Source organism: Geotrypetes seraphini, chromosome 2, assembly GCF_902459505.1.
Source record: "Geotrypetes seraphini chromosome 2, aGeoSer1.1, whole genome shotgun sequence".
NCBI lineage: Eukaryota > Metazoa > Chordata > Amphibia > Gymnophiona > Dermophiidae > Geotrypetes > Geotrypetes seraphini.
The window spans coordinates 117755269-117770760 of NC_047085.1; the positions used below are offsets into that span (position 1 = coordinate 117755269).

At 41.0% G+C, this 15492-nt stretch overlaps 1 protein-coding gene across 2 annotated transcripts in view; it reads right to left on the reverse strand.

Annotated features, from left to right (window-relative positions):
- RP1 (RP1 axonemal microtubule associated) overlaps positions 1-15492 on the reverse strand; it is a 627806-nt gene that overhangs the window by 90330 nt on the left and 521984 nt on the right. For both annotated transcript variants that reach the window (XM_033933654.1, XM_033933653.1), the window contains 2 exons: positions 7749-7866; positions 2185-2333 (listed from right to left, as the gene is read on the reverse strand). In XM_033933654.1, the coding sequence (XP_033789545.1) occupies positions 2185-2333; positions 7749-7866 (267 nt within the window). The remainder of the gene's footprint in view (positions 1-2184; positions 2334-7748; positions 7867-15492) is intronic.

Here is a 15492-nt window from a genome sequence, read left to right on the forward strand (position 1 = left end):
GGGACTAGAGGGAATACTGCGTTCTACTACACTTACCCAAGTTGCTTTGCTTTTTTAGTCAGTATGCAAGAGCAGGTTTTCATTTTTAAGTCTTTACAGAAACCAATGCACTATAGTTGTTTTTTGTGATGATAACAATGGCATAGCATTCAGCTATGAGACAGGGGTAGGCAATTCCAGTCCTTGAGAGCCGGAGCCAGGTCAGGTTTTCAGGATATCCACAATGAATATGAATGATATGGATTTGCATGCACTGCCTCCTTGAGATGCAAATCTATCTCTTGCATATTTTTTGTGGATATCCTGAAAACCTGACCTGGCTCCGGCTCTCAAGGACCGGAATTGCCTACCCCTGAACTATGAGATTTGGATTCACCTCTCTCTAGATCAGTGATTCCCAACCCTGTCCTGGAGGAACACCAGGCCAATCGGGTTTTCAGGCTAGCCCTAATGAATATGCATGAGAGAGATTTGCATATGATGGAAGTGATAGGCATGCAAATTTGCTTCATGCATATTCATTAGGGCTAGCCTGAAAACCCAATTGGCCTGGTGTTCCTCCAGGACAGGGTTGGGAACCACTGCTCTAGATCAGGTCCCTCCTTGAGGGCCGCAATCCAGTCGGGTTTTCAGGATTTCCCCAATGAATATGCATGAGATTTATGTGCATGCATTGCTTTCAATGCATATTCATTGGGGAAATCCTGAAAACACGACTGGATTGTGGCCCTCAAGGAGGGACTTTGAGATCCCTGCTCTAGATGAACTGCACCCTTGGCTAGGTTAGCCGAAAGCTGCACTCGTGCAAACTGGGCTTTATAGTCTTTCTAGGTAACCTGGTTCTGGTTATCTAGTAGATTTGCTTGCTACACTATTCTCACAGGTAAGGCCTGCTTTGAGAGCTAAACAGATCTGTGATCTACAGGAAAGGATGTTTATTAGGAACTTTGCCAGTTTAGTCTTTTTAATCCAAATGAGGCGTATGACAGCTTTCACCATAAGAGCTTTTGCTGCATGCTTCACTCTAGGGAGCAGGACAGATGAATAAAAGTATCTGCTCTGATTTCTGTGACTGAAAAGCTGCTTTTGCAAGCAAATAGAAACTTGGATCCTCAGCAGACCAGGCACTGGCTTGTGCCGCCTATCAAAACTCGCTTCACTAACCCCAAACTAGATGGATTGTGGTGTTAGCAGAAGTCCTTTGGATTTTTGTAAACCATCATGAATTTGCAGCTACACGGCTTAACAATGTAAATAGGAAATGAATGTCATGCTCTAATGAATCAGAATTTTTATTGATGTTATACTCTAATGCAGTGTCTCTCAAACTGTGTCCAGTGTGCCCCAAAGAGATTCTGGATGTGCCACGAATGATTCCAGAATTTTACTTTATTTTTAACAATTCCCTTCATAAGTATATACTAGAATAGATGACATGTATGTCACAAACGCAAGTGTCTGTCACTGTTATGAGTGACAACCCACCCAGACAAGCATCATTTTATGATGTGATTGGTCCTTGAAAACTAACGGCAAGTAATTTTATTTTTATTTTTTTATGCAGTAGTTATCCTAACTTGAGAAACTAAGCAATCAAGGCTTTGTTACCGTTTGGATCTTCTTATCTTTGCGAACTTGGATTTTCAGCTTTAACAGGAATTAAATAGAAAAAAAGAGAACGACTTCAGATGGTGGATGATGAAAAGTGTGTTTGCTTGTCGACTGCCGAGCTGCGTTTTGACTTAATTTGCACTCAAAAACAAGCACATCCATCACATTGATTATCAATTCTATTCTATCTACTTTACCTTTACGTAGCTTAAAGAACTTTAAATAAATAACTCTTAAATTTAATTTTACATTTTTAGTTATAATGTGCCTCTAAAATATTTGCTCCATTTAGTGTGACTTGAAAAACATTTGCTCCATTTAGGGCTCCTTTTATGAAGGCGCGTTAGGGCCTTAATGCGCAGAATAGTGCATGCTAAAATGCCGCACATGCAAGCCTCTACCACCTCCTCTTGAGCAGGCAGTAGTTTTGGAGCTAGCGCGCTAATCTGGTGCATGCACTAAAAACGCTAGTGCACCTTCGTAAAAGGAGCCCTTAGTGTGCCGGAGCTAAAAAAAAGTTTGCGATTCACTGCTCTAATGAGATTAGGGTATTTAAAAACCTGGCTGCCTTACCTTTTCTTTTGTGAAAGCATGATCTCCTTTTCTAGTAAGCTTTCTTCTACCTGTGTCTCCCATGGTTCCGCTCAGTGTCACATACACTTCTGCTTCTGTGCCTGATTTTGAGGCCTGGCCCGTGGAAATGTCCAAGAAATATTTTTTCACTGAAAAACACCATCAGATTCACAGATTATGTGTTCAGGGAAACATTAGCATTTAGGGGCCTGGTTTTTAACATGGGCTACTGTTAATACATACTGTTTTGTGCTATTTTAGCAAAGATCACATTTTATGCAATGAGAACTAGTTACTAATAACTGGGGTTTATAGTAAAACATGTTGCAGTGATAAAGACATGCTGATTACTTCTCCTCTCAAATGCCAGACATACTAAAAGGATTTTCCCATTTTAGGAGTTATTTTAAAACTTAAGTCTGAACATAAAAGAGAATGCTATGACTTTTTCATGTGCAGGAGTAAAACTGTGGAATGGCCTTGTTGGTCAAATTCGGAAATGTGGTGATAGGAGTTCATTCAGGAAACTGCTGAAAAACCAATTATTTGTTGATGCATTACTTTGAGCATTTGACCTATTGTAAGGATTGAATCTTACTGCCTTTGTTTTATCTGTTCTGACCTGTTTCAATATTTTATGTATGCAGCTTTATTGTAAACTGTTTTGGAATAAAACGGTATAGAAATTTAAAAAATAAATAAATAAATAAATGTCCTTTTTTTTCAAAATTGCCTGGATTATATTATTATTTATACTGCACAGAAGAAAGGTTCGGCAATCTACTTCTGTATTCTGCCACGAAAACTTGATGATGTTCACCAAGTTGCTAGGACTTGAACACGAGTCGAAGGCACCTAACAATTCTATAATCTTAGGCCTCGATTCTATAAACAGTGCCGAATTTCTAGGCGCCAAGGAGCACAATTGTCAATCTAGGCACTGTTTATAAAATTGTGCCTAGCGATGCCATCACCATCATCCTTGCTTCTAGAGAGGAAGATGATGGTGACAGCTGTGAAAGTGGATTCCTTGACAAAGCGTTAAGTGAAACATAGATTCTATGTCAGATAATCTGTCCTGCCATTTAACCTTAAGATGAGTTTTGATACTTTAAAATACTACTACTACTAATAACAATGAAAGTCTTTTGAAGAAGAAAAGGATTATATGCAATGATAGAAATAATATAGAAATTGACCGATGATGATGATTGTGCATCAGTCTGTTTGAAAAGGGGATTGACCACTGTGGTCTGCTTCGAGCTTTCTGCTTATTGGGTAATGAGATTTCTATTCTCTGAAGATATTGCATTTGATGGATTTTGAAGATACTTTGGAGATTGTAGTATAGGTGCTGGTTTGACAAAAATGTATTCATTTTTCCCATGTTCAGCATCTCCTTTCTCTGTCTCCTATACCTCCCTTTCTGATATTTCCCCTGTGTCCATCTCCCTGCCTTCATCTTCATCACTATCCACCCCCTCCCCCACCAATGTGTCCAGTATCACTCTTCTGTGTCCTTATGTCTCCATAAGTCCAGCATTTCCCTTCTGCATTTCTATTCTTTCCATGTTCAGTTATCTTCCCTCTGTGTCCATATACCCTCCCATATCTGGCATTGGCCCACTGTTCATATACCACCCCCCCCATGCAGCGATCCCCTTTGGGTCCATGTCTCTATGCATCCATCCATGCCCACCATCTCCCTCTTTTCATATTATCTCCCTGTGTCCAGCTTCTCACCTCTCTTACTCCCTTACACCAATGTCTCTCGCCCTTTCCTCCCGACCTCCCTTTGCTGTGTTAAATATTTCACTCCTTCTTCTTTCATCCTCTTAGTTCAGCATCTCTCTCTTCCTTTCTCTCTCCTCCTCCCTGCAGGTCCAGCACCTTAACACTCCTCCCATGAACACTTCTCTCTCTTCCCTCCAGCCCCCCACCCCACTACCACGGTCTAGTACCTCTCTCCCTTCCCTCAACAGTTTCCAAGGATCCAGTGCCTCTCTCCCTTCCATCCAGTACCCCCGTCAATAAGTCCAATATCTCTCTCCCTTCTCTTTAGCTCCAGGTCTGAGCCACAGGTCCAGTACATCTCCCTTCCCTCCAGCTCCTAGACACAGGTATGGCACCTCTCCCTTCCCTTCACTCCCCCCCCATAGGTTCAGCATCTCTCTCTCCCTTCCCTTCCCTCCAGCACTAGCACCAGCCCCACCCAAAATGGTTCCAGTACTTCTTTCTCTGTTCCCCATAACCCCCAAGACCAGATCCAGCACCACTCTTCCCTTCAGCTCCAGCTCCGGAGACAGGCAGCATCCCATCTTCCACTGGTCTCTTCAGATCTGGAACCAACTAGCCAGCCAGTACCCCCTCATAGGTCATAGTAGCAGAATTTCCCACCACCCCCGATTCCAGCAGCCCCCTCAAGGGTATAGTGGCAGTGACAACTCCCCCCCCTCCAACCCAACACACATGGGTCAACATTTCTATGTCTCCCCTCCCAAGCTTTCCTCTCACCCAGCATCTATTTTACTTTTAGGAGCCAGCCATGTCACAATGAATCTTCAGAGGCTTGCATCAGAGTCTTCCTTCTGCCAAGTTTCTTCTTGATGTATCGTCCCTAATTTCTGGGAATGCCTTTGACCCACCCATGCCCCTCCCATGGCCACACCCCCTTTTGAGTTGCACACCTTGAAATTTTGGCGTACATATTATAAAATAGGCTATAGGGCATATGTATGCATACCTCCTAATTACTGCCAATTGTGTATTAACATCAATACTTAATTGTTAGCAAGTATGTGACTATACAGAATCTGAGGGAAAGCATTTAGATATGTTCCTCAGACACCCGCGTCTCCCCTTGCTCTTTCTTAACATTAGGGTAAGTTGGAATAGAAGTCAGTTGTATCCAGGAGTCAGTTTTATTCTGTGCTTTGCTTTTTGTACCTTGCTTTACAAAGATCCCACAAATTTTCTGCATCTCACAATCTTTTTATAGGACTATTAGAAAAGAGTGGTAGGAGAGTTAAAATGATAGGGACCCCCTTGTAAATCCAGAGGTAAATTCTGACATAACATAACAAATTCACTTATGTTCCGCAGTAGCCTCTCAGTTCAACGTGGTTAACAACAATCAAGATAAATTCTGAGTACTCTTATCAACATTTTGACAATTGCAGTTCATGCAGTCAAACTCATTCACCCATCAGTTGAAGTTCTTTATTTTATTTTTTTAAATTCTTTATTAATTTTTATTACTAACAAAAAGTGCAACACAATATTCACATCAGTAATAATAAGAACATAAGAACATAAGAACATAAGAAATGCCTCTACTGGGTCAGACCATGAGGTCCATCGTGCCCAGCAGTCCGCTCACGCGGCGGCCCAACAGGTCCAGGACCTGTGCAGTAATCCTCTATCTATACCCCTCTATTCCCTTTTCCAGCAGAAAGTTGTCCAATTCCCTCTTGAACCCCAGTACCGTACTCTGCCCTATCACGCCCTCTGGAAGCGCATTCCAGGTGTCCACCACACGCTGGGTAAAGAAGAACTTCCTAGCATTCGTTCTGAATCTGTCCCCTTTCAACTTTTCCGAATGCCCTCTTGTTCTTTTATTTTTTGAAAGTGTGAAGAATCTGTCCCTCTCTACTCTCTCTATGCCCTTCATGATCTTGTAAGTCTCTATCATATCTCCTCTAAGTCTTCTCTTCTCCAGGGAAAAAAGTCCCAGCTTTTCCAATCTCTCAGCGTATGAAAGGTTTTCCATCCCTTTTATCAGACGTGTCGCTCTCCTCTGAACCCTCTCGAGTATCGCCATATCCTTCTTAAGGTACGGCGACCAATATTGGATGCAGTACTCCAGATGCGGACGCACCATTGCTCGATACAATGGCAAGATAACTTCTTTCGTTCTGGTTGTAATACCCTTTTTGATGATGCCTAGCATTCTATTTGCCTTCTTAGCAGCCGCTGCACACTGTGCCGACGGCTTCATTGTCAAGTCCACCATCACCCCCAGGTCTCTTTCTTGGGTACTCTCATTTAAAAACATCCCTCCCATCGTATAGTTGTACCTCGGGTTTCTGTTTCCCACATGTAATACTTTACATTTCTCAACATTGAACTTCATCTGCCATCTCGTTGCCCATTCCCCTAGTTTGTTCAAGTCCCTTTGCAGTTTTTCACAGTCTTCTTTAGTCCGAGCTCTACTAAATAGTTTAGTGTCATCTGCAAATTTTATTATCTCACACTTCGTCCCTGTTTCCAGATCATTTATGAATACATTAAATAGCAGCGGCCCTAGTACTGAGCCCTGCGGGACCCCACTCGTGACCTTCCTCCAGTCCGAGTAGTGGCCCTTCACTCCCACCCTCTGTCTCCTACCCGCCAACCAGCTTCTGATCCATCTATGTACATCTCCTTCCACCCCATGGTTCTTCAGTTTCCGGAGTAGGCGTTCATGGGGCACCTTGTCAAAGGCTTTTTGGAAATCAAGATATATGATGTCTATGGGGTCTCCATTGTCCATCCGTTTGTTAATTCCTTCGAAGAAGTGCAATAAGTTAGTTAGGCAAGATCTTCCCTTGCAGAAACCGTGTTGGCTGGTTATCAGAAGTTTGTTTCTTTCAAAATGTTCATCAATTTTTTCTTTTATCAGTGTTTCTGCCATTTTCCCCGGTACCGAGGTCAGACTCACTGGTCTGTAATTTCCTGGGTCACCTTTTGATCCCTTTTTAAAGATGGGCGTAACATTGGCTATCTTCCAGTCCTCCAGGATCACGCCTGTTTTCAGGGATAGATTGCAAATTTGCTGCAGTAGTTCCGCTATCTCCTCCTTTAATTCTTTCAGAACCCTTGGATGGATTCCGTCCGGACCCGGGGATTTGTCTGTTTTTAATTTATCTATCTGCCTGTGTAATAAACAAGCACTTAAATACAATCAGTATTAGTACAACAATATATGCCCTCCCCCCCACAATTACCTTAAAGATCACCCTAAAGATACATCCTCCCATTTATCTTTTCATACCTGTAGCTTAAACATAAACTCGCCCACCAAAAGGAAAAATTAAGACGATCCCAGTTTTTCCAATTTCGAGTTATCATCTGTGTGGCTACCCCATTTATTTTCAATGAGAATTTTGTCAACAATATCACATATGACACCAGCCTACATTGGAGTCTTGTGTAGCCAAGCACCTTCCAAGACCCCTGAGGAAGGCATTTTTATTTTGCCGAAACACGGCCCATGTTGGGTCATTTTTATTTTATACATTATTTGATTTTTATCCTGTGGGTCACTTGTGACTTTATAACATCCTTTGTGGATCGTTTTTAAGATTATTTTTTAAAGTTATTTGGACGCTTATTAAACTACAAACTGGTGCATCCGATCTTCTGTTCCACAATCTTTTTTGTTGTTTTGCTGCTTCATTTCCTTGGTGGAACCTTTTAGTGCTATTTGGATTTTGTTGGTTTGTCAACAATATCATGACAGCAACTATTAAACACTCTGCACGCCTCAAGAAGTCTCTTAAAAGTATAAAGTAAGAGAAACAAACCTGTAAGAATATTGCAGCCAGAAATCAGAACTGGACGTTCAGCAGCTGTGCAGCCTTCTAAAGTTTGAAAAAATGGAAATTCCAGAATTTCTCCAGTTTGTTTATGCTGAAGTTTCACCTACATGCACATAACAATAACAGAAATTATAAACCTGTTGGGCATTATCCTCCAAATTCTGTATATGATGGTTAAAGTTATTCACATACATCAGAATGCTTAATTGATATATGCGCATAAGTTAATTAAATAATAGGATTAGTTGGTGCCAATCATTGGCAATTAACACTTGTTAACTGGAACTAATTGAAAGGCACACAACTCTTAAAGCGTGATTCTATAAAAAGTATGCACCTTGTCCAAAGTGTGCAGTTAAAAATGGGCATGGTCAGGTGCTGATTGTGAGTGTGTTTCTGAGTTAGGCACTTGTTAGGTGCCATTGCACGTACAAATAAGGGAGCATTAAAGAAAACAGCGAAGGTATCCACAAAGTGCTATTACTCTTTATTCATCCAAATAAAGACTTGACACATACATGTTTCGGCCCACACGGCCTGCATCAGGAGCCTGAGTTCAAATTTGGAACCTATTATTCAATTCTCTATGGTCATATATTCCTCACTTTTCTTTTTTTTATTATTATTTATTTATAAATTTCAACATAATATCAAGCATTGAACTTGTACAAAAAAGAAATTAAGCCAAGTACAATCTACAACAAGACAAAAAAAAATATAAAAAAGAACATAAAAGTTACAATGGCTTAACTTTACTCAAGTCCTCAAATTAGATTATTCCTCACTTTTCTTTGAATCACTCTAACACAGTGGTCTCAAACTCGCGGCCCGGGGGCCACATGCGGCCCGCCAGGTACTATTTTGCGGCCCGCGGCCTCTACTAGTGCTTGCTCTTTGCAGTGTCCTCTGGCTTCCCCCTGGCCTCCCACTCTTACTTTCAGATAATTACCGCGGCCTGCAGAGAGGATTGCCGGTGCTGCAGCGATCCTTGCAGGTTGCCGTGGTCCTCGGCAGCATGTTCTCTCTGCCGCAATCCTGTCCCTGACATCAGAAGAGGGGCGGGACTGCGGCCGAGGGAACGTTTTGCGGAGGCCGATGGCAGCCTGCAAGGAACATTACAGCACCGGCGATCCTCTCTGCAGGCTGCGTTAATTAGCTGAAACTAAGACTAGGAGGCCAGGGGGGAAGCTGGAGGACGCTGCAAAGAAGTGGGGAACATGCAGGCCTTCAGGGGAGGGGGGAAGATTTATATGCAAAATTGTCATTTCTTTAATAAGACACTAACTATTTGTTCTGCGGCCCTCCAAATACCTAAAAATCCAAAATGCGGCCCTGCAAAGGGTTTGAGTTTGAGACCACTGCTCTAACAAGAACATACGCAGAGTGCAATTGTTTACATATACCCTTATAAAATCTTGTCGTTATAAAAAGTTCTTTGAGAGAACTCTCTCATTTCAGGCCGCTAAACTGAATGTATGGCTTGGAAAAATTATGTTAGAGGTGTCTTCCTATTTTGATTTCAGAAAACTGTTAAAGACACAACTATTTGATAGGTTGGTATCTTAATGCATCCTGTTTTAACTCTACCAAGTTTTTTCTTATTTTAACCTGATGTATTTTTATCTGCATTATATGTATTAGCTCTACTTTTTGTGAACCGCCTTGAACTTTCCCGGTATGGCGGTATACAAGAATAAATTATTATTGCTACGTAATTCAACCAAAGTGAAAACTATCTTCAGATTACGAGTCAAATCAAAGGATTACCTGCATGCTTTTTCCGCTCTAACCTCAAGGTTCCAAATTTGCACTCAGACCCCTGATGCAGGCACTGTGGGCCAAAACATGTACGTGTCGAGTCTTTATTTGGATAAATAAAGAATAATATTATTTTGTGGTCGCCTTCGCTGTTTTCTTTGATTCTCCGTTGTGAGAAGGTTGTTTTCTTCTGTGTCCGTCATAGCACACAAATAAGGCGCAGGCATTTAGGCCAAGAAAACCCTGGCATAAATAGTGTGGGCCTAAATGCTGAGACACCCAGCAATGCACGGTGGCACTTAGGTGGCACTAGGCACGGTTCTTTACAGTGCGCATAAATTTTATAGAATCGCACTTAGCACCGTGTTAGTCAGTGCCAAATTTTTAGGTGACATATATAGAATATGAACCTATTTGTTTCTGATTTTGATTTTCTTTTGTATTTTTTGTTATGTCATGTGATTTTGTGTAACTGATTTCTGATATTATCAACTTAGCATTGTCAGATAGGCAGTACATAAACAGAACAAATAAATGAATGAAAAGAGTAGTTACTTATGTCTAGATTTAATTAAGGAAACAATGAAATAAAAGCACATTGTTACCTTGCTTATATTTAAACTGGCAGCTTGTTACCCTGACAAAATGGTTCTCAACTTAGTCTTCAGGACACACCTAGTCAGTCAGGATTTGAGGATACCCATAATGAATATGCACGAGATAGATTTGCATAAAATGGAGGTGAATTTATCTAATGCCTATTCATTGTAGCTATCCTGACAACCTGACTGGCTGGGTGCGTCCTGGAGACTTGGTTGAGAACCCTTGTATTGGGAACATGCACGCAAAAATATTTGTTTTGTTGGTTCCCTGTGCTGTTTGCACATTTTTTTTTTTCATTTTATTGGGGTTTTTACATTTGTTTTTATATCAGGGGCAATTTTATCAATAGTAAATAACTGCAGATAAAGACCTGAACAGTCCATCCAATCTGCCCATTAGTTATACACATTATAAATTCATGATTAAATTAAAGTGGACTTTTTTCTTTCACATTTCTAGGCCATAGACCGTAAAGTCCATCTGGTACTGTCCAAGGTTCCAACTGCTGGAGTTGCAGTCCAAGCTCACTCCAGCCTATCCAACCATCCCATTATTTGCAGGATACCTACCATAAAGTCTGGCCAGTAATATCCTTATGTTCCCATCAATGCCCTCCCTATCCCATCCTACTGGGACACAGACCGGACAAGTCTGCCCAGTACCAGCCTTAGTTATTTAATTTATACCATTCATTTTCTAATTAGAAGATCATCTGTATTTATCCAATGCCTTTTTTAATTCTGTCACCGTTTTCCTCTCTATTACTTCCCTTGGGAGGGCATTCCAGGCATCCACCACCCTCTCTGTGAAAAAGAGTTTCCTAGTCTTCCTCCCTGCAACCTCAATTTATGCCCTCTAGTTTTACCATTTTCCCTTCTCTGGAAAAGATTTAGCTCTATGTGCATTAGTGTATACTATTTTTCAATAGTGTGCCTTTTGATAAAAGGTGAGAGGGACGTTAGAGAGGCAGATGATCGGCGATAATTCAGGGTTTGCAGGAAGTGGTTGAAGGAGTATTGCAGTAGGACTACTGATGCTGAATTTTTGTACGTGTGTTTAAATGCTCTGGATTATTTGGTAATCTGTTACACTTTAGAGAAACTTGCTGGTTTTCCTCTCTAGTTTTGCCTCTGATGCAGCCCTTGGCCGAAACATAGCCACGTCAGGCACGTTACATTAAACTTCTCTATGTTCCATATACTCGTTTGGTCCACTCTTTTTTGTTAAATGTTGTGAACTACTAAGGAAAATAGGTTTATGACTGAGCAATAAGGAGAGCCATTTGAGGAAAAGTACGCACGTAGTAACATAGCAGATTAAGACCTGAATGGTCCATCCAGTCTGCCCAAACATACACCCTCTATAATTTAATGATTTAATTTAAATTGTTCTTTTTCTTAGATATTTCTGGGCCAGAAACCCAGAGCTCTGCCTGGCATTATACATCTACTTGAGTCTCCGTCAAAGCTCACTCCAGCTCATCTAAACCATCCTCAACTGAATGGTCATATACGTGACACAGACCGTGCAAGTCTGCCCAATACTGACCTTAGTTCTTCAATATATACCATTATTTTCTGATTAGAGATCCTCTGTGTTCATCTCACACCCTTTTGAACTCTGTCACCATTTTCCTCTCCACCACCTCCCTTGGGAGCGCATTTCAGGCATTAACCACCCTTTCCGTAAAGAAGAATTTCCTAACATTACTCTTGAATCTATCACCCCTCAACCTCAAATTATGCTTTCTTGTTTTACCATTTTCCTTTCTCTGAAATGTCAGCTTTTTTGCTGTCATTTTGGTAAGGTATGGGTAAGGGATATGATATACCACCTTTCTATGGGGACAATCAAAGCAGTTTATATATACTCTATATGCAGGTTCTTTTTTCTGTCCCTAATGAGCTTACAATCTAAGTTCTATACCTGGGACAGTGAAGGATTAAATGACTTGCCCAGGGTCATAAGGAGTTGCGGATAGGGATGGAGGAGTGGTAGACCCTGATTGATTTTCAGAGGGTTGTTGTTCGTGAGGAGCTAGCTAAATTAAAGGTAGACAAAATGATGGGGGTCAGATGGTGTACATCCTAGGGTGCTGAAGGAAATTAGAGAAGTTCTGGTGGCTCCGCTGACTGACCTTTTCAATGCTTCTCTAAAGTCAGGAATGATACCGGAAGACTGGAGAAGGGCAGATGTGGTCCCTCTCTACAAAAGTGGAAGTAAGGAAGAAGTAAGGAATTACAGGGAATTATCACTTCTGTGGTAGGCAAATTAAAACAGAGAATGGTAAAGTTTATGGAATTTGGTGGATTACAGGACCGAAGGCAACATGGAATCACTAGAGGTGAGTGACCAGAGAATTGGATAAAGGGAGTATTCTAGAAATGGTGTATTCTGTCTTCTGGTTCAGTCGCTGGTTCTGTGTTTGCCAGATTATTGTAATATCTTGTATTTACTTTGTCCCAGCATGATGATAAAACAGTTGCAAACCATACAGAATAAGGTTCTCAGATTGATCATTTTGCTGAGCAAATACCAATGCTGGTTAGTAGCTAGTTACAGTAATGCTAGGTAATTATCAATGTAACTAGTTACTTTTTAATAAGAGCAACTAAATTAAGTAACCAGTTACTTTATTTTAGTAACTACTAACAACATTTACAAGTTACTTTTGCGTTACTGTTTACATAGCATGCAGAACAATTGACGACAAATTTCCATTCGTGCTATTTTACTCAGCCTCCAATTCAACTCATTTCTCTTACCTCGACACAGTGCAATACAGTAATTACCCATGCACAGGCTATACGTGGTGACAGCCAGCCAAATGGGCTCTACTGAACTGCTGTTGGAAAAGTGTATTCTATTGTGTAGAAGAAATCTGAAATTATGCACAATGACATCTGTGAGAAGCTTTCCCTAACAGCTTTCCACTCATATGAAATTGCTTTCATGGCAGAGTAGATTATGGTGATGAAACCAATTGCTATGGCACTGGACATACTGTAGGCTGAAGACCAGTGTTTCATGGGAATTCTTCCGCCAACGATTTCTTCCCTGCGTGCACATCTTACCTCCATGAGGCTCTTGCTTAAATTTGCCAGCCCACTTGTTGATGCTCTAATGAATGGAATCATTAAGTGCTTTGGTCCACTTGAAGTTAAGGATGATTTGATAGTAGCAAGTGTTTCACATCCACAATTCCAGCTGCGCTGGATCCAGTCAGATGCTGCCAGAGCTCATGCTAAATATTTGCTGATCAATGCAAGCAATGCAGGCTCAGGCTGAAACTACAAACATAACTCCTAATGCAGCACCATCTTCCAGTGAAGACACTAGCTGCTTCTTCTTCTATGAATCAAATGCAGGGGACAACACTGTGCAATCGGAATTAGACCTCTTCTTGAATGATGCTGCACGTGATATATCCAATCTCTAGTGCTATCCAACTGTAAAGGAAGTGTTTAGTCTGAAGAATACGAGCCTTTCATCAAGCACACCGATGAGCATTTTGAAATGCTCATAGCCAATAAGAAACTCATTTGAAAATAAAGTACTCGTTGTAATGTTCATATAGTTATAATTAACAAAAAAAGTAACTATTAATCACCTAATTTTTTTAGTAATTAGTAAAATAACAATTTATATTTAGGGCTCCTTTTACAAAGGCGCGCTAGCAGGGTTAATGTGCGTGACTTTTCATCACGCGCTAACCTCCGCACTGGCCAAAAACTACCGCCTGCTCAAGAGCAGGCAGCAGCGGCTAGCGCGTCTGGCGGTTTAGCGTGCGCTATTACGCGCGTTAAACCGCTAGCGCGCCTTTATAAAAGGAGCCCTTAGTGAAGAGTAACTGAAATCAGTAACTAGTTACTGTAACTAGTTTACAGTAACTAGCGCGGCACTGGCTATGACCAATATCCCCCGCATACTTTTGAAACACACAGGCTTCCAATAAAGGCAAGATTATTATTTAAATTTTATTGTCTACTATTTAAAGTCTTGAATGGCTCCACCCGCAACCTATATAAACGATTTAGGAGAGTCCAGAACTCATTTACCTACCCTCAATTAAGGGCATAAAATGAAAGAAAATGTTGAAGGGTCTTATTATCTTTCCAAGCAGCTAAACTGGACCACCGTATCATTACTATTACTACCACTATTAATTATTTCTATAGAACTACCAGACATTCGCAGCGCTACACCGAGTCATGAAGGAGACAGTCCCTGCTCGAAGAAGCTTACAATCTAAACAAAGACAGACAAACAGATGCCATGGATACAGTTAGGGGGAATGGTTAATCTGCTGGCTAATGTGGTGGGCAGTGGGGAGTAGGGTTATGGATTGAAGGCTATATCAAAAAGGTGGGTTTTCAGTCTGCTTTTAAATAAGGGAAGGGAAGTGGTGTGGTGGACAATCTTAGGTAGTTTATTCCAGGCATACAGGGCAGCTAGATGATAGGAACAAAATCTGGAATTGGCAGTGGAGGAGAAGGGTACAACTAAGAGCAGTTGATCTGAGGAACAGAATTCTCTGGAAGGTGTATAAGGAGAGAGGGCAGCAGAATGAACACACTTGTAGGTCAGCAATAAGAGCTTGAACTGTATGCAATGGCGGATAGGGAGCCAGTGAAATGATTTAAGGAGAGGGGTGACATGAGTGTAGCGAGGTTGATAGAAGATGAGTCGTGCAGCAGAGTTTTGCACAGATTGTAAGGGGGAGAAGTGACACAGCAGGAGACCAGTTAGAAGCAGATTGCAGTAATCGAAGCATGATGTTACAAGAGTGTGGACAAGGGTCCGGGTAAAGAGTTAGTTATTTTACGACACAACACAATTTATTCATGACACAAGACAATTTATTCAGTGGTAGCGCCTATGTTATAGAACTCTCTCCCAATAACTCTGAGGCAGGAACTTAACTTTAACAATTTCAAAAACCTTTCTTTTTAAAGATGTGTATAAGATCTAGACCAAGGGCTTAACCTAAACTTCTCCTCTCACCCTTATGTTTTTTTCCTCTACCATCTCATTCTTATTTTAAGCAATGTAACCCCACCCACTTCCCTTCTGTATTATGTCTAATTCATTATAATATTAAATAATGTATTCCTCTACCCCCTTTTTAAATAATATTTAGAAACTTTATGTTGTAACCTACTTTGGAAGGTAAAGCGGTATATCAAGTCATAATAAACTTGAAACTCAGAAAGGAAGGGGTGAATTTTGGTGTTGTTGTAGAGATAGAAGCAACAGGCCTTAGCAGTTTGTTGCATGGCCTTAGCAGGATGTGCATAGAAAATGAGAGATCAGAATCGAAGATAACTCCAAGGTTGTGAGCAGAGGAGACTGGAACAATGACAGTATT